Raw genomic sequence first — 19942 nt, forward strand, 5'->3', positions numbered from 1 at the left:
TTGGCTCTAGGGCTTGGATTAGAATTCATCATCAATTACATTAGTCAGGATCCTGTGGTTAATAACTGTGGATGGGTGTGGTGTTGTGATGATAGGGTTCTGACCTAACACAGCCTGCTACTAACTGTGGTGTTGTGGTGATAGTGTTCTGACCTAACACATCCTGCCTGAGTGACACTGACCTTAAAGCACTGGATGTGGAAGTAAAGGCTGAGGGTCTCAATAATCATGGCCGCCCCTTTTCCCAGAGGGTGACCGCAACTGGAGCACAGCTTCTTACCGCTCACCGACCTGCAGGGAAGAACCCAGTCCAGGTTACCACAGACTGACTACTGAGCAGCACAAACTGAATGACCGCAGTGCCAAATGAAGTATGGTCCAGTGGATATATGGTCCAGTGATAGTGAATGAAGAATTGAGGGATTGATGCTTTTAGATTCCTCAGATTCACATCTAGTACAGTATATTGATCTATACATTTGATGATGTGGGATATGGACTCAGACCAGTTAGAGATACCAGCAATGTCTTCTACAGAGCTGACATGATACTTTTCACAGAGAAGCACAGATCAAACCATATACTTCCGGCAAGTTCAATATCGTTCTCAATATAACAGATGACAAAAGCAGTAGTGAGTGGGGCCTCAAGGAGCTGAGTTTGGCGCCCTCTGGTGGCTGTACCTGTTTGGCGATTGAGGCATGTCGGATGGGCATGTTGTGGGTGACTTTAATGGACTGGGCCCCATGGATTCAATGGAGCCACACCTGGAGATGAAAAGCAACATGCAACATGACGGCCTGCCTAGCAACATGGACATGATTGAATCCTTTAGTATGAATTGTACCAATCAAAACTATATGAGCCGAACAAACAATAATAAGGTTCTATAGGTGAAAATACAACGTTGTTGCCAATTATATGGACCATACAGTGTGCAATACAGCTGCATTTGACAAATTCCTACTCTAGGCAGTAGGTTTACCAATATGTGTTCTTACTTTTTCAATCTCTTGAACCACTAATAAGAATCTGTTTTAATTGGTTGGACTATAAATCAGGGACTTTTTTGTGAATTACTAAATATAACATTTACATTTACATTTACAACATCTCTGTTGTCATTTCCCTATAAAGCCTCATCTTGACAGTGAGGCAACATAGATGAATTATGGGACCACCTACTGGCCATCTGAGTAAAAGGCATGTCCATGATGGAAGATGTGGAGAAGCACTAATAACCAAAAGAGAAGCCCCTCTGCATAACACAGTGAATATTGGCTTGTGAATGATAGAACAAACTCACACGCACACATGAACACACCCCTCCCCTCACCCCTAATCCCTCCGCAAGCACAAATACCTCCTGTCCCGAGAGGGCGCCTGCTTGCTGGGTTTGGTGTAGTCTAGTAAGACGTCTGTATATTGTTTCTTGTTGTGGGGCTGGGGCACGGCCATGGCGGGTGGTGCTCTCTGACCATTCTGCAGACTCGGCGTCAGCTTGTCTGCCTGACTGCTGTTCTGGCTGATTGAGTTGTGGACGATTGATTGATTCAATGATTGATTCATTTCAGTTTCATTAATGACCAATGACATTATATAGAAAGTCATTATTCTCATGCCCATTATAGGGTTCAAGGTCACACACAGACACACACGTGTACTGACACAGACAGACACACACAGACACACACAGACACACACGCTCTTAGACTGACCTGACTGCTGTTTTCAGGTTCTCATCTCTGGATGCTGTGCTGATGTCACTACTACTGTCGTTATCTTGTCCTTTCCATTCCACACACTCTGTGTTCCCCTGGTGGATGAAGAGAGAGGAAGAGAGTTTCAAAGGGTTTGTTACAATCACCCTAAAATCCACCGAAACACATTAACTGTCATATTAGCTGTTCAATAAATTCAAACAGTTAGTTCACAATTTCACTGGATTAGTGAAGTCCACGTCCCTACTCATACACTGAGTAGAGTGCCTTTTAACTGTGTCAAATTATGACACTTTATAATCCACTGTAACAAAACCACATGGCCTGTTAACAGATTAGATTAGATGGGCTTATTAGTCACATGCACAGATGTAATTGCTCTAACAGTGCAGGTCAAAAAAGAAAGTAAATGAAACAATAATACAAATAATTATTATAATAATATATACATATATACATATTTACAACACGTTATTTTAATTTAATAGGTAACCCAATATAACTTCTCCTCTCACCCCCTGCCTCTCCAGCAGCTCCTGCTTGCGTTCCCAGTCGGCCAGCGACCGGACAACGGTGTCCTGGGGGTCCATGGGCGTGGGGCCATCCCCCCGGATGGGCGAGGGCAGGGTGGAGGAGAGGGGGGTCAGGGGGGCCACAGTCTCCTCTAGTATCCTACGCTCCTGTGGAGGAAGGGAGGGAATGAGGAAAGGAGGGAGAGAAGGAGAGAAGGAAGGAGGGAGGGATGGAGGGAGGGAGGGACGGAGAGGGGGTGGGAGGGGAGAAGGAGGGAGAGGAGGGACGGAGTTATGGAGAGAGGGAGGGCAGAATGTAGGTAAGAGTCATTGTAGGGAAACAATAGGAGGACACTGATAGGATGATAAGAAGTTTGTATTCAGTCAGCAGTCACATTCATATACGCACGCATGCACACACACACTCACACACACACACCTCCTCATGGTATTTCCTCTCCTCCTCTTCCACCTCTCTTTGCGCTCTCTCCCACTCCTGTTTCAGCTTCTCCTGCTCATGCTGGTACTTCTCCTGTTACCATGGCAACGAGAGATGGCACACATTCATCAACAAGGAGAAATGACATGTCATACAGACAGACGGATGGAGAGATAGACAGAACAGATGCCTGTTGGGCCATACCTGGCCATAAAGCATATCGGGGTTTGCCACTTTGTTTTAGAGTTCTATCAGTAACGAACTGAAAGTACTTATCACTCTCCCTAAAACATGATGATGGCTGGTGACACTTTACTTCATGAAAATCCGATATCTTGAAAACTTGCTGACAAAACATTTTGGGATTGTATTAACAGTGGACTAATGAAAAAAATACCAAAATATCGTTTTTTAGTGGATTTTTCCTTGAAAGATGGTGTGAAATGTGGAAGACTCAACTTCATACTCCTTTTGAAAGATGAAAACATCTGATAAGCTTAGATTGAGGTGAACTATCCATTAACATTGGATTTCATCTCAATAAATAACTTGTGCTAGTTCAGGTCTGTATTAAGTACCATTGAGAAGCATGGGCCAATCATGTGACAGGAAAAAGTGGGCATACACAAACATAGCATGCATGTATGATGAGAGCTGTAAAGATATAGAAAAGACAGTCAAAAAGCTGCCAACCAAAGAAACAGACACACCATGCACCGACAAGGGGGTTTAGGGGTGACAAGAGTTCATGCATCAGCCAAGCAAACCCTGTGGGTGGATCTCAATAGTCTGAAATGGTTTTCTTTCCTCATCTCCTCACCTTCGTCTGTAGAATATAGGTTAGGTGAGGATGAAGGAAAGAAAACAAGGAGACAAGGCTATTTGGAGTATTGAGACACACCCTATGATGGGTAGGTAGAGGAGGAGAGCGAAGTTGACTGGCGGCAGATTTGGGGTTCTGGCGAGTGAGTGTGAGACACGCAGGACATGCCATAGCACACAGCTTTTATTGTGCAATGCTGCCACTGTGTGGCCACTGTGGCACAGCAGTGAGTAGCAGATTGGGGGTCGACTCAAGATTGTGGTTAATTGAAATGTGTCTGCAAGCTAATAGAAAGTTAGCACCTGCTTTGGGTAAATGTAACTGGTGCTGCAGACCATAGATTCAGTAATCAGTAGGGTTATTCGGGCCTAGCTTTAGCTAATGTCAATAGGCCATCATGCTAACTCAGGCCTAGCTTTAGCATGCTAACTCAGGCCTTTTGTTAACATATTATTAGCAGTATGCTAACTCAGGCCTTTTGTTAACATATTATTAGCTGTATGCTAACTCAGGCCTAGCTTTTGTTAATGTGAATTTAGCAGCATGCTAAATCAGGCCTAGTTTTTCTCAATGAGTATTTAGCAGCATGCTAAATCAGGCTTAGCTTTTGTTCATGTGTATTTAGCAGCAAGCCAAATCAGGCCTAGTTTTTTTTAATGAGTATTTAGCAGCAAGCTAAGTCAGGCTTAGCTTTTGGGTGTTTAGTAGCATAACTCAGGCTACCTGAAGCATGCGCTCCTGCTCTTGCTGCCACCTTTCCTGACGCTGTCGCTCCTCATCTGGGTCCCAAGACCAGCGGTCACCCCGCTTAGCCTGGGCCACTACTGGGGATGACACCTGAGTGACCTGATAGGGCCCATCCGGGGCTCACACACACACACACACACACACACACACACACACACACACACACACACACACACACACACACACACACACACACACACACACACACACACACACACACACACACACACACACACACACACACACAGACAGACAGACACAGACACAGACACGCATGCACACATCCGTACATACACACACACACATTTGTGAACACAAGCATGCATATACACACACGCCGACCCACACACCCATAAACCAAAGTACACACACATCCACAGAAAGGGTATAGAGGAGACACACAGTTGATCTACAACAGCACTATGTCCATGCTAGCCACAGGTGTCCTACTAAGGAGAGAGAAAAGAGAGAGCGATGAGGGGATGAAGAGCAATGCTGGTTGCTTTGTACATAATCCTCATCTGATAGGTTGAGCCAATGAACAATGACCAATCAATCACTGGGTCTTAGGGAGGTCCTAAATATATAGGAAAAACAACAAAAGGATTGTGCTCAGTAGACACAAAACGGAAGAACACGCTCTGAAATGGAGTGAAACAGGGAGCCAATATTGAACTTGCCCAATAAGAATACGTTTGTTTTTGTTTCATGGTTTTGTTACTGTGTGCCCTAATGAACACAACCCAGGATTGTCTGTTAAGATGCATCGTATCCAATGCAATGTGGACTGTATTGACACCATTTTAAGATTTTTGTCTCAACCAGATGAGAACCAGTAAAAAACCCTTTATAACTCTACCAGGAAAGACTATAGCAGATGGAACAGTAAGGATCTACTTACCGCTGCTTTACCACGCTCCTGCTCTGCCCCCTCTATGAAATAGAGGTACAGTGAAAAAGGTAGCCGGTTAGAAAACAAGCATCTTTCAAACACAGGAACTGATGCTGAGTGGACATGATCTTTTTAGTAATTTAATTTGCTAACTACACTGTCTTTGTGTGAACACATGGAAAAAGCTATTTACATAATGAATGTCAGTTAAAGGAATGAGGGAATGAAGCAAAAGGTGGCAGGGAACAAATCAAGGTGATAAGGGAACAAATCAAGGTGATAAGGGAACAAATCAAGGTGATAAGGTATGAAGGTGAATATTGAGTTGCTGAAAAGCTACGAGTTGTGTGGTATTTTTCATTACTGAGTGGCTAACAATTCCAGTTTCCTGTGTAAAAGTGCACCAAAATCAACATTCAACAATGCTGTAACACTTGACATGAAGTTGCTCTGATACCTGTGTAGTAACACTGTAGTATACTTGTAACAATGTTGTATTAACATTGTTACTATAGTAATTACAGCACTATAAGACCAACTTAATGTAAAATATAATGGGATCCACAGGACTCCAATAATAAATGACAAAACTAGTAGAGTGAGGAAACAGGTTTCCAATGCTTTCACCCAGCCCCTGGGGAAGCCCTGGGGAAACCCTGTACTATGTATGAGTATGTGAACCCCAAAGAGGGTTACAGGCAAGCTCAACTAATCAGTGAGCAGTTTACCTGGCGGGGTGAAGAACTCCCAACGTAGGCCTAACCTAGGGTTGCCGGTTGCTGGTGGATAACTGGCACTGTTAGCCAGCTCTACAGCACAAGCAAGAAGGAGGGGGAGGAAGGAGGGAGGGCAAGGGGGTGAGGAGGAGAAAAGGAGAGGATAGATAGAGAGTTCACAGGCAAAAACACAGAGTGCCAGTTGGAGACACAAAGGAAAAAGGAGTTGGGGTGTGTGATAGCATAGCTGAGAGGGCTGTGGGAAATAAAGAGTATTGGGAAAAGGCAGTTTGAAGTTCATTCTGTTCTGAAAAAAGATTTTGCTTACCTGTTGTGGGCGCTTCACATGGTGGTTTCTTTCTGACAGGTCCTGGATCAGCCAAGGCAGCAACTTCCTCTGCTCTCTGAGATGACTCCAGGCTGGGCTCACTGACCTAAGATCAGAACCAGAAAGGTTAGGAACACAATGATCAAAACATGACCAGGGGATTCTTCAAAATATTTAGTTAGAACAAAGCAGATAGAAATGTAATTTACAGAGCTTATGTGATAACCTATTCTACACAGTATAGAATCATGTCTGTTCTACATAATGCATTTCTATCCGAAAGTTCTATGGCGCTGCACACTCCTGGGTACGGCTTCTGCTTGAGGTACAGCAGTGCACAAATGATTGGCTATTTGCAGCATTGGGGGCCATTGATTGGTTGGCAGGTGATCTCACCTGTGCGGTCATTGGTTGAGCTTGTTGTGTGGCGTGCTCTGATAGGACTGGACGGAGGACAGTGGCATTCTGTCTAGTCACTGTGGCATTCATACACACTTCTGTTTGTTCCTTGGGAGCTTGTTGTGACTCTGAAAACCAGACGGACACATGTTTACATGAATCAGAGCAAGGCTCTGCATCACAGTATACAGTAAGCCCAGACAGTGGGTCCTAATGTGACTTTAACCACAGGAAGACCAAGTTGAATAATGTGTTTAACAGCTTAAAGTGTTCATTTGCTAATCAGACAATGAGTAACACATGACTAGCATGCATATCGAATAGCAACAGGATTTTATGGGTTATAGAAACAATACAAATGGCCACCACTAGGTGTCAGAGTAGCAGCAGTTAGACAGCAGTCTCCTAGGTAACACATAGGAACAGACCTGTAGCTGGAGAGGGCTGTACTGCAGTCTCTGTTGTGTTGGGCTCCTCCCACAGTGGGCCTGCAGCAGACCTGCCTCCAGCCTCCACAAGGCTCTCTGTGCTCTGCAGCTCCTGTAGGGACACACACAGGAAGAAATACTCTGATTATGCATCCTCCTCCTTCCTTTTGTTGAAGTCATGACCTTTCTGACACAATGTTGCTTTATCCTATCTATGACTGCATGTAGATGAAGAACAACACGTAGTTCTGGCTTGTATGTAGGCTTTCAGTCTGCAGTTTGCAGTTGTGGAAAAAGTACCCAATTGTCATACTTGAGTAAAAGTAAAGATACCTTAATAGTAAATGACTTAAGTAAAAGTGAAAATCACCCAGTAAAATACTACTTGAGTAAAAGTCTAAAAGTATTTGGTTTTAAATATACTAAAGTATAAAAAGTAAATGTAATTGCTAAAATATACTTAAGTATCAAAAGTAAAAGTATAAATAATTTCAAATTCCTTATATTAAGCAAACCAGATGGCACCATTTTCTTGTTTTTTAAATTTACAGATAGCCAGAGGCACGCTCCAACACTCAGACATCATTTACAAACAAAGCATGTGTTTAGTGAGTCCGGCAGATCAGAGGCAGTAGGAATGACCAGGTGATGTTCTCTTGATAAATGTGTGAATTAGACCATTTTCCTGTCCTGTTAAGCATTCAAAATGCAATGAGTACTTTTGGGTGTCAGGGAAAATGTAAAAAGTACATAATTTTCATTAGGAATGTAGTGAAGTAAAAGTAAAAGTAATAAAAAATATAAATAGTAAAGTAAAGTACAGATAGCCCAAAAAACTACTTAAGTAGTACTTTCAAGTATTTTTACTTAAGTACTTCACACCACTGACAGTTTGTCAAGATGCAAGCCACAACCTACATTGTTCCAAGTCTTTTCAGACCCTTTTGAATAAATATGTTTTTTTTCACAGAAACAAAGCAGGCTTGGCTGCATGTATTAGGTGCTCACCGAGGGCAGTGAGGTGGGCCGGCTAGGCGGGGTAGACTCCTGTGCATTACCCTTCTCCTGGGCATCACTTTCTCCTGGCACTGAAGAAGATGTCACTGCAGTGCCTGTGCCACCCTGTGCCACAGCTAGCTTGCCTGGTAATGGGCTTGCCCTGGGGGAGGGGCTATGTGTGGGTAGGAGAGTGGCCTCACATGGGGGTGTGTCGGAACCGTCAGAGGAGGCTGTAGGCGTGGCAGGGGAGGGGTAGAACAGTAGCGGGGAGGTCCTTCCCTCGCTCTCTGGAGTGGTGACCTCATCATTGCCCATGTCGCCGTTCACTCGCAAGTCGTCCACCTGAGTACACAGGTTAGAGACTGAAGGCTTAGAGAAAACACACATGTATGCACATACATAGAGCACACACACTACAGAGATGCATTTCAATGTACAAATCCAACACATAAACCCCATTTTAGAGACACAGTATCCTCACCAAAAATATCCTTCAGACAGCAAAACAAGAACAGTCAACTGGGATGAAACCTCCCATATACCACACTCCACAGCAACGACCGCAATATGACCAGACAGTTCTATTCCAGACCACACAGACCGGAAGTTTCCCCATGTTGTAAATAAAACCTAACTCATTCATGTAACTCTGGCCTATAAGATATTCAGCTAGCCCCTGATAACATGCTGGGACTAAATGAAAGGCTGTAATGTATGTGTGAGGAGCGCAAAGTGCTAACTCCAGACACACAGGGGGGTTGTTGAATGGAGGGGGACTCACTACCCACAATCCCCCCTCAGTCTGTGTGGTCCTCTCTGTCTGCCCGGAGACCCACTTCACATTGAGAGGGCCTACTTGTCAACTTCTTAAGTCAATACGGAACAGAGCCCTCCATTCAGGCTCCACTCAGCTCCAAATAAGAGATTCCAGACACAGAAGTGGGAAGAAGTCCCGGTTTGTTCCAATAATAACCCCAAACCATGTTATCTTCCATTGGAATGGCTCTGAGGATGAAAATGAACATCCTGTTATGCTGAATTGAGACGTTGCAACAGACTTGGGGAAAAGGGAAAAGGGATTTCTATCTTTCTGTCTGAAAACATGACACCCAATCTCCATGGTTTCTGTCTGAAAACATGACACCCAATCTCCATGGTTTCTGACTGAAAACATGACACCCAATCTCCATGGTTTCTGTCTGCTATTCTAATGTAAATGCAAAGATCAGGGTTCCATTTACACAATACATCTTGGTGTGCCCTTGGAAGACTAGGCTGAACAAAACATTCAAACTACTTTGGGGGATGAATGGCAAACAACCCCATGGCACCCTGGTAATTGAAACCCTGGTTCAAACACAATTTTATAGTAAAATACACTAGTGATAACACTGATAAAACCCTTGCCATTAGCTGGCATTTTGTGCCTCACCTTGCCTGGCCTGGGTCCTACCAGCATCTGCATGCCCTTGGGTTGGCTGTAAGGCTTGGGCATCAGCAAAGGCACAGACTTGGGTGAGACAGCCCGGATAGAGGGGTTTGGTTCAGGCTTGCACGACCGAATCTGGGGGCGATGAGACGGATCCTGGGGGAACCCCACCACCTGGGCCTCGACAGTAGCGGTAAACTTGGGTGCTGGGAGCGACTGCTGCCTCAGGTACTTTAGGGGGCCATTTGGATCTTCTTCCGGGGAGGTGGGGGTGGGAGAACAGGAAGTTGGGGTGAGGGTGAGATGTGTGTTGGTGGTAGCAGTGGGATCCTCAGAGATGCTCCTGTCCAGTAGTTTGGGCAGTTGCAGGCGCTCTAGCACCGCTTCACTAATGGTGAAGCGCTGGGCATAGCGGTGGAGGACCAACGCCGCCTCCTCGGGTGTGCGGGCCAACCGGTAGGCCTCGCGGAGGTCGTTCTCACGACGCTCCCTAGGGGAGGAGAGACGGGAGGACAAGGTGAGACAGGGGCCATGTGACTGGCTACACACTGACGAAAGCATCATTGTTGAAACATGTGTACATTGCTATTTTTTATTTTTATTTAACCAGGAAAAGCCCATTGAGACCCAGAGTCTCTTTTTCAAAGGAGACCTGGCCAAGAAGGCAGCAACAATCAATACATTACAGAATTAAAACATACAACAACACAACACAACAACATGATCCAGCCTAAAAAAAGCATTTACACTCCTCTGTAACAGAGTCTCCCATCAAAAATGTAAATTAATTCAGTGGCACTAACATATCTAGATGAAGCATGGATTGTAGACTATTCCATGCCTCTGGTGCACAAGACGAGTAGGCAGTCTTGCCTAATACTGTAAATGGGGACTTTAAGTAGCAACCACCTAGCAGACCGGGTATGGTAACTGCTGGTGGTGAAGGAGACCAGACTACAGAGGTAAAGAGAGAGTTTACCCAAAATAGCTTTGTAGATGAACACATATAAAAGTATCTTTCTGCGCATATAAAGTGAGGTCCAACCCACCATTTGGTACAAGGTGCAATGGTGGGTGAGTGACTTGGCATTTGTAATAAAGCGCAAGGATGCATGATAAACAGAGTCCAGTCTCTGTAATACAGAGGAGGCTGCATGCATATACAACAAGTCACCATATTCAAATACAGAGAGAAAAGTGGCCTGAACAAGCTTCTTTCTAGCCATAAGCGGGAATCAAGCCTTATTACCCGGCTATGATCCCCTGATGCAGTTATAAAATAGGTTGAGGCCAGGATGAGATAAAAAAACAACAGGCCCGGATAGAAGAGAGTAGGTATAGGCCTATACTGTACATGGAGACAACCAACAATATGGAAACCAGGGTTTGACCTAAAATTGAGGATTTCCTTGTGACGTACTTCTCCTCAACGATCTCCCGATAGGTCTTGATGCTCTTCCTCCTCTGAGAGATGGCTCCTCCCTCACCCGTCATCAGCTTCTCCATCATCTTCCTCTCTTCCTCCTTCTTGATCAGGTCCTGGGAGACGCTTCTCCTGCGACTCTTCCACCGGGCTAGGTCCTAACACACAGACAGTAGATGTATGACTGTATGAATGCGTGAGTGTGTAAGTGTGTGTGTGTGTAAGTGTACGAGTGTGTGTATGAAAGTGTATTAGGATGTGTGTGTGTGAGTGAGTGCTTACGTCCTGCCAGTGGTCCTCTTCTTCCTTCATCATGTTGTACTGGTTGTGCATGAGCTCGTGGCGCACCTGGCTGTGGTGTGGCAAGATGCCGTCCTCCTCACAACGCATGTCAATCATACTCACACTCCTGATAAAAGAAAGGAGAGAAAGGAGAGGAGAAGACAAGAGAGGAGTGAGGGGAAGACAAGAGAGGAGAGAGGGGAAGACAAGAGAGGAGAGAGGGGAAGACAAGAGAGGAGAGAGGGGAAGACAAGAGAGGAGAGAGGGGAAGACAAGAGAGGAGAGAGGGGAAGACAAGGGAGGAGAGAGGGGAAGACAAGGGAGGAGAGAGGGGAAGACAAGAGAGGAGAGAGGGGAAGACAAGAGAGGAGATAGGGGAAGACAAGGGAGGAGAGAGGGGAAGACAAGGGATGAGAGAGGGGAAGACAAGGGAGGAGAGAGGGGAAGACAAGAGAGGAGAGAGGGGAAGACAAGGGAGGAGAGAGGGGAAGACAAGTGAGGAGAGAGGGGAAGACAAGGGAGGAGAGAGGGGAAGACAAGGGAGGAGAGAGGGGAAGACAAGAGAGGAGAGAGGGGAAGACAAGGGAGGAGAGAGGGGAAGACAAGAGAGGAGAGAGGGGAAGACAAGGGAGGAGAGAGGGGAAGACAAGGGAGGAGAGAGGGGAAGACAAAGGAGGAGAGAGGGGAAGACAAGAGAGGAGAGAGGGGAAGACAAGGGAGGAGAGAGGGGAAGACAAGGGAGGAGAGAGGGGAAGACAAGGGAGGAGAGAGGGGAAGACAAGGGAGGAGAGAGGGGAAGACAAGAGAGGAGAGAGGGGAAGACAAGAGAGGAGAGAGGGGAAGACAAGGGAGGAGAGAGGGGAAGACAAGAGAGGAGAGAGGGGAAGACAAGGGACGAGAGAAGGGGAAGACAAGGGAGGAGAGAGGGGAAGACAAGGGAGGAGAGAGGGGAAGACAAGAGAGGAGAGAGGGGAAGACAAGGGAGGAGAGAGGGGAAGACAAGAGAGGAGAGAGGGGAAGACAAGGAGATGGAAGGAGTTATAGAGAGATTCACTGGGAGAGAAGTCATGTATACGGTATAGACAGAAAGTGTTTTATTTTCAGGCACAGTAATGGAGTAATGTTTTCTGGAGCTCTGGAGTTGCCGTAGTGATGATAGTTCAGACAGGAAAGGTCAAACAGGGTCAATGGTCAGACACACCTTCTGTACTCAAAACCCAAAAGGAACTCATTATTATTCTGACAATACCACACATATTATATTATTGGATATTACTCTTCTGTATACATTAGTTTGTATTATACTGTGTAGAACCATGCAAAACAGAAGGCAGCAGAGATAACGTTAATAATTAAAGGCAGATGATAACATGTAAAGCAACATGCTGTCAAAAGGTCATATATACAGTCGCCTATCTGTACACAGCACAGAGCATCAGTTATACATTTGATCCAGGTCTTGTTTTGAGAACCACAGTGAGATCCTCATACATTGTTACAGTGCTGGTACATATCCTTGTGTGTGAGTGCATGAGACATGCATCATATGGTGAGCTCTCTAGTCTCCCACAAAAATGTTCCGGCTGAACAGCGGCTGAACGTAATAGAACATCAGTTTGGTATAGAAGAACTACGTCACTACTTCATCTGCTTGAATAAAATACTAAATAGCAGCTAGCAAGATGTAGATCACAGAGGTTATTTTCAATGAGTGCATTTCGCAAGTGGCTAGTTTGCATCAGCTACCTTCACTAAAACTGACCATCTTCTGAAAATGTCTGAAACCCTACCTCTTTAAAGAGTATCTTAAATAAATCCCACGGCGCCCCACACCCGAAAAACATGTATGCACTAACGTAAGTCGCTCTGGATAAGAGCGTCTGCTAAATGACTAAAATGGAAATGTTAATGTAAAACCACTGCAAGCTTTTGCCTGCAAACTTTGGTTTTGAATCACGACATTCAGGCATGTCTGCCTCGTGATTTGTTGGGAGAGTTGTCTGTCTGAAGAGGACCCACCCCGGAACAATTTCTTCCCCCCTTATCGAAGTTGCCAAAAGAGTCCATTATTGAAATCAGACCCTAGTCACTGCTGTTGCCTAGCGTCTGGGGTTTACGAGACTATGAGCTGTCCACCAGACAGGAGAGTAATCTAGGGCCACCCCATTCCACATTAGACCCTCGAAGGCTATAAGATACACAGCAACTCGGTGAGGCTGGATAAGTGTCTCGCAGACATTTTAGGGTTCACCCTTGCAGTTAGGATTCATGCGCGCGTCTTGAGTTCCAGCGTTTGCGTTTGAGAGTGAGTGTGAGTGAGACATGCAGATGACAGAAGCTGGTTACAAACACAAGCATCTTCATTTGAAGTCAACCGCTAGTCCCTCCCAAGTTCTGCTAAATCTGAATGAATAGGATGGGTGTAACATGGTTAAAAGTCCAATAGTCCAGAGTTTCCACCATATTGCTTACACCCATCAACTCCCTACAGATAGACATGTCTAGAAGTTGGCATACTTGGCAGGTGTGGTTTAGCAGGGATGTACTGCCGATGGGTAACAAAGAACCACTTACTCTGAGTCATCTGACACACTAGCAGCTCTGTGACTGAATCTACGAAAGCAGAGACATGGAGAAAGAGCACACTAATGAACATACACACAACTACAACACAATACATACAGATATGAGAATAGTAAAGAAGTCTGATATAAGGAATATAGGATGTGTGTTGAAAACACCTGGAGGTTTACTCTATGGGTTACCGTTGACAACACTATGAGCTCTTTGTAAACAATCATGAGAGTTTAATGAGATACTGTAGGTTCAGTATTATTACAAAGTGAGCAATTATTGTCTTAAATAGCAGAACAATGGGTTTACAGTATGGTTATTCTGGATAGATCTACAGATTGATAAAAACAGTGTCCATTTGAACACAAGGTGGCACTCTAAACAAGAACACAACCAGCTCAGCACTTGGGGAAAAAACCCACAGAATTCACTGCACTATAGGCCTCTATTGTATGGCGCAGATGGAAATGATCTCATGATGCAGTCTAAAATAAAACTAGCAATAAAAGCATGCATATTTTATTAGCCTGCTCATAACACATCTTCAAAGCTGGGTTTCTTCGTCTTTTGCCACCACAATACCCAAATTGGAGGTTTGGGTTAACCGGGTTTGGGTTTAAGTTCTGGGCCACAGAGAGCTTTTAAAGCTGCCTTTCTGACATTGGGAAGGGTGTGAGTGAAAGTGTGTCTTGTGGTCCTATTAAGACTGGCCACAAGAAAGGGGGAAACCCAGTGACGAGAGGTCTTACGAAATGGACAGCAGATATATTGTTTTACGGGCTGTATGTATTTGTCATATATTTGTCATATCTGCCACACAGAGCGAAAGGCCATATTTTCTACTACTACCAGTGTGATCAATGTATTCTAGTAACAGAGTTTCAGTCAACTCTATGTAATATGTTTACCATGTATGCATATATTTGCAAGTGTTTAAGCACATTGACGCATATATGCACAGCCCTGTATATTCAACAATGATTAAATAGCAACATTCCTTGGACAAAACTAAGAAGTAATACAATGTAAATACGATTTTGAGGGAGTTGCTGTAACCAGTGTGTATTGGAAAAGGTCAAATTTCAAAGGTCACCATGCAAGGATATTTAAAGGTCACTGTCAAATCATCCTCACATGTGCAAAAACATACAAACCCAAAAAGTATTAATAGCGAAAGGTCATGCAATCTTCACGTTTGCCATCCAGAGGTGTGCATCACTGCTCGAGGGCACGGCCGCATGCGTATGAAGCAGGATTTCTAAATGTCTACTGAAGGATGATGGGTAATGTAGTTCTCTGTATCTGATCTGGGTAGGCTGGGAGAAACCCAATATGTTGTGTCCGTTAAGGTGTGATGCTCCTCCCTTAGCCAACTGAGCATTTTGTATCGGTCACTCAATCCTAGTCAATGGACGACAGGCTCACATTGGAGGGAGGTCGTCATCAAGCCAAGATGGACATTTCGCCACCGCTGGTTTGTCGCCGTCGCGACCTTCAACCTCCGACTTTCCCATGCGACCCTGGCAGGTGATGGTCAGCGTGGTGGTTGCCCCAGCTGCAGGAACGGGCAGGAACTGGCTTGGACCAGTGGTGCCGCCGTATTTTGGCGAGGTAAGGGTGCGGCGAGCCCACATGTCGTCGTTCCTCCCCGTGTCTGTCATCAGGGATATGGACAGCCCCACCTTCTTTGGCCCCGCCTCCTCCCTGTCAATCATGGTAGGGGGAGGGAACTTCTTGGTTGTGTCCAGGCTGGCCCTGGGGCTAAGGGGGCTCGTCACGACGATGGAGGTAGTCATGGGGCTGGTTGTCAGGGATGACGGGCGGTATAGTTCCTCGGAGCATGAGCGGGCGGGGCTACTGCTGAGAGAGTGGTTCGGTTAGCATTGACCAAGGTCGTAGGGCATTTGACATTATTTCACTATTGAAATAATATAATAAAACAAATTAGGATATCCATGTAACCGGTGTGAAATGGCTAGCTAGTTAGCGGTGCGCGCTAGTAGCATTTCAATTGGTGACGTCACTCGCTCTGAGACCTTGATGTAGTTGTTACCCTTGCTCTGCAAGGGCCGCGGCTTTTGTGGAGCGACGGGTAACGGTGCTTCGAGGGTGACTGTTGTCGATGTGTGCAGAGGGTCCCTGGTTCAAGCCCAGGTAGGGGCGAGGAGAGGGACGGAAGCAACACTGTTACATTGGGGCGAGGCAATGTAACAGTGTTGCTTCCGGGGAAACAACTACTTCAAGGTCTCAGAGCGAGTAACGTCACCAATTGAAATGCTACTAGCGCTTACCGCTAACTAGATAGTCTAAATTCTAAAAAAAGAAATGCTCGTCTCTCTTGACCAATCATAATTACGCAAATGCACGTGGCAGAGGTAAACAGCGGAAGGCTGCTTTCTCCGGTAGTTTTTGGCTAAAAGCAACAGGGTCGTTCCATGTCATTTCAGCAAGCCATGACACTTACCATCTCAGATTGTTCTGAAATGGTTAGAAACAGATAAGTTAAGCATTCGGCAACTTTATTTTGTTGAAATATAATTTAATCTCTGAAAAATTGCCCATTTTAATTTAAAGGTTTCATATAATATTAAATAATTATAGTGGCCCCGTGTAGCTCAGTTGGTAGAGCATGGCGTTTGCAATGCCAGGGTTGTGGGTTCGATTCCCACGGGGGGCCAGTATGAAAATGTATGCACTCACTAACTGTAAGTCGCTCTGGATAAGAGCGTCTGCTAAATGACTAAAATGTAAAATGTACCCAACATCCAATTTGGACCACACATTCTTCAAACTTTGTTCACCTAATAGTAGGAACAGCAACATCTAGCGATTAAAATCTGGTAATATCAGGATGTAGGATGGGAATATAAACCTAACAACTTCAATGACTAATTTCTCTGAACAGGGGGAAAAAAACAACACCAAATTAACTGAGAATACATTACATAGGATGAAGAAACAATCCTCCGATCCGCAGCTCCATACTACTTGTCAGACATAGATAACTGATACTATCCACTCGTTTTTGGGGTGGGATCGACATGGGGTGTGAGGGGTCCGTGGGTGACCTTTGACCATTTCTTTGGATTCCTCATGTCTTACTCATTGTTAGAAAAATTTTTGGTACTATATTTATTTAATATTATCTGAATCTTATGAATTAAAATGGCCAATTTGGGCGCAACCAATTAGCTTAATTTCTCAGAGATTAAATTATATTTCATCAAGATAATGTTGCACGAATGCTAATCTTATCTGTTTCTAACAGAAACGATTTCAGAACAATGATTCTGTTACAAAAATATATTCTGGTGAGTGTCTTGCATTGATCGGTTTCAGGTCTTTTGGAAACTCTGTTAGGTGTGTGCCTGTAATTGCTATTTGAAGTGGGAGAAATAGGGCAGCCTGGAGGGCTAAATGCGCAGCAGTAGCTCACCACTGTAAAAACGACATTCAAAAGTTTGTTTTATTAAATTAAGTATTTCAAATGACATGGTAGATCCTTGTAGGCAACAATATCACAAGGATGATCTAATTTAATTGATAACAAAGCATTAAAATAGGGCAAAAAATTGTTTTATCCAAAAATGAACACTCACTCAAGTAATCGAATAATAACGTCCATTCAGATATCCGGATATTAGATTAACCGTGCCCTTCCCGTAATTGTTGTAGTATAATGACCTTGGCCTTGAATCGAAAGGGTTTGTTCTTAAGGGTTGTGGAACCATTTCAGACACAGATGCAGAATCATACCCAAACACACATACACAAAATCCTTTCGATTCAAATCCTATTATAAAAACTCACATTAGTACACCTGGAAGGTAGATTTCGGAAGAAAAGCAGACAAAACACTAGTGACTCACAAAGATTGTATTGGGAGAAAACCCACAATAGCTATAGCTAGTCAGCTTTGGTAACTACCCCCAAAAACAATATTATTATTTGCTTGACGCATAGGCACAGTTAACTTAAATAGCCCCACTCTTAATAAACATTTTCAATACATGGTTCAAGCTACTAAAAATGACTTTTCTCCTCACCCATATTATACTAGGCCTTACATTCTACGAGTCATTTTCATTATCACACTGTTACCACTGTCCGTCATTGAAAAAATTCAGAAAAAGATCTAATGTAATGTCCTCTTCCATGTTCAGGATGTGTGCCATTGAGAATGTGTACAGCTGTTCAGGCAGTGAGAAGGGCACACCATATCCCAGCCCTGGTCGTGGTTCAGAGGCGGAAGGACCTCTCATTTCCTACTTCCTGAGGGTGGGTTCCCTGTGTGTTGTATAGCAAAAAATCAATCTGGATATATAAAACACTGTAACACAGTATGGGTAGGCTAGCTAGACTATGGCAAGTATTTGGTGTGTGTGTGTGTGTGTGTGCAAGGCTGCATCTATATCAAATGTGTGTGTGTGTGCGTGAACAACCAACGTGTGTTTGCCATATACAACGGCAGCATGGTGACTTGCTGATTATCTCCAACCAGTGCCATAGACTCAGTCGGTATTAGATAGAACGTAGCGGCCCTGCCCGCCTCTGGGGAAAACAACCTGTGGTTACCTAGGTTACCCCATTGGCTCACAGCAAAAACTTCACCTTATTCAAATGCAATTTTTTTGTTGTCTGCTTGTTTTAGTCAATTAAAAACTACATTGAAGAACAGTACACCATGTCTAAAGATTACTTTTAAACATTGCCTGCTCCCGAGCGCAGTGTTGCCAATTTAGTGACTTTGTCGCTATATTTAGCAAGTTTTCAGCCCTCCAGCGACTTTTATTGGTAAAAGATTCTAGCGACAAATGCAACTATTTTTCAGGCCGCCTTTGGGGAGTTTTGACGAGGGTTTCTATGGTTTTAATAGCATTTAGCGACTTTTCCCACTAAATTCTGCCACAAACGAGAGTGGGAGAAGCTGTCTGTAACAGAAGTCACAGCAATGACACACACACAGGCAGAGAAGCACCAGGGGAGGGGGTATCCGACGGGAGAAGGGACGAAAACACTACGTTGGGGACTGCAGCTGTGCCACAGCAAGGCAAATTGGTACTGTGACGTCGTCGCAGCAACCACAAAATGTCATCTAGCAACTTCTAGCGACAAATCAAAGAGCCAATAGCGGATCTCACTGAAAAATAGTTGGCAACACTGCCCGAGCGTTCTCACTACTTAGAAACATGTTATATTGTAGGGCTTCCCTCATGCCCCTTTTCATGACGGTGCTAGCAGCCACGTGAGCGAGTGCGAGCTAGCTACCGACCGGAAACATTAGCTAGCCAAGCCCAACAACACAAACAAACAGACTATACAGCTACAAGTAGTGAGTGGAGTTACAAACTGACTTTACTAAACAAGTTAAATGACTTACCTGTGATGAAATGTTTTCCACACACATAGCTCTGTGTAGCGTACTTGGACACCGGGTCCCCACATTTCCCACTCTCCTACGGTGAATAGCCTGAAGCCACAGGGCTCTTATCGCAGGCTCTATTTCCCTATGTGGGAGTATTGTGAACTGTAGGTCAGGGATTTTGACCTGGCATGTTTAGTTATTTCTGTTGACGAAGTTGGCTCTTTTACACTGGGGGTCAATGGGAAATAATATTTGTTTTCCCCAATTTGTGGGTGTGGTCGAGGGGAATTCCTTCTTATTACGTGAATATCGACTCCGCCAATAGCACCATGTTGCCATGTGATCAATCAGAAAAATACTCTCTTCATAGGTCATGAGGTCAATCTCTGTCGAAAGGAGATATAACACCCATTTATCCAGAAAGAAGGGAACAAATTAATGCCATTTGAGTTTGTGCATTTCAAACACCCTCTTGTAATACACATGTGTGGTTGTTTTACCTATGACCTAGTTGAAAGCACCGACAGTCGTTCTGGATAAGAGCGCATGTTAAATTACTAGAATGCAACTGTAAACAACAGTAGCCAAACAACTAACAGGCAGAAGGCCATAAGGAGTTGCTAAAGGACGGATGTCAATACAACTGCCAGGAACACATAGAGCGACTCCTCAGAAATAAAGAGGACAACAAACATTGCAAACAGCAGACTCCTGGCAAACACCAAAACCCCAAACGTCTGAGCTTGGTTTTCACAGCACTAGGCCACAGCACAACTTATGTTTGGAATGTTCCTTGGACCTTGGGTATGTCCTAAATGGCACCGTATTCCCTATATAGTGCCCCTATTTTTGACCAGGGCCCATA

General features: G+C 44.5%; 1 protein-coding gene across 1 annotated transcript in view; it reads right to left on the reverse strand.

The window, feature by feature from the left end:
• Window positions 1-19942, reverse strand: part of LOC311107732 (LIM and calponin homology domains-containing protein 1-like) — a gene marked incomplete at its 5' end in the record, with an annotated part of 115785 nt that overhangs the window by 4408 nt on the left and 91435 nt on the right. The window contains 16 exons of the mRNA XM_084150248.1: window positions 183-291; window positions 684-767; window positions 1364-1525; window positions 1719-1816; window positions 2237-2401; window positions 2673-2765; window positions 4219-4341; window positions 5144-5175; window positions 6179-6284; window positions 6575-6705; window positions 7006-7117; window positions 8014-8346; window positions 9437-9923; window positions 10854-11014; window positions 11139-11265; window positions 13713-13751. Of these exons, the coding sequence (XP_084006374.1) occupies window positions 183-291; window positions 684-767; window positions 1364-1525; window positions 1719-1816; window positions 2237-2401; window positions 2673-2765; window positions 4219-4341; window positions 5144-5175; window positions 6179-6284; window positions 6575-6705; window positions 7006-7117; window positions 8014-8346; window positions 9437-9923; window positions 10854-11014; window positions 11139-11265; window positions 13713-13751 (2362 nt within the window). The remainder of the gene's footprint in view (window positions 1-182; window positions 292-683; window positions 768-1363; window positions 1526-1718; window positions 1817-2236; window positions 2402-2672; window positions 2766-4218; window positions 4342-5143; window positions 5176-6178; window positions 6285-6574; window positions 6706-7005; window positions 7118-8013; window positions 8347-9436; window positions 9924-10853; window positions 11015-11138; window positions 11266-13712; window positions 13752-19942) is intronic.

This window comes from Coregonus lavaretus (genome assembly GCF_964263955.1).
Source record: "Coregonus lavaretus genome assembly, chromosome: 32".
Taxonomy (NCBI): domain Eukaryota; kingdom Metazoa; phylum Chordata; class Actinopteri; order Salmoniformes; family Salmonidae; genus Coregonus; species Coregonus lavaretus.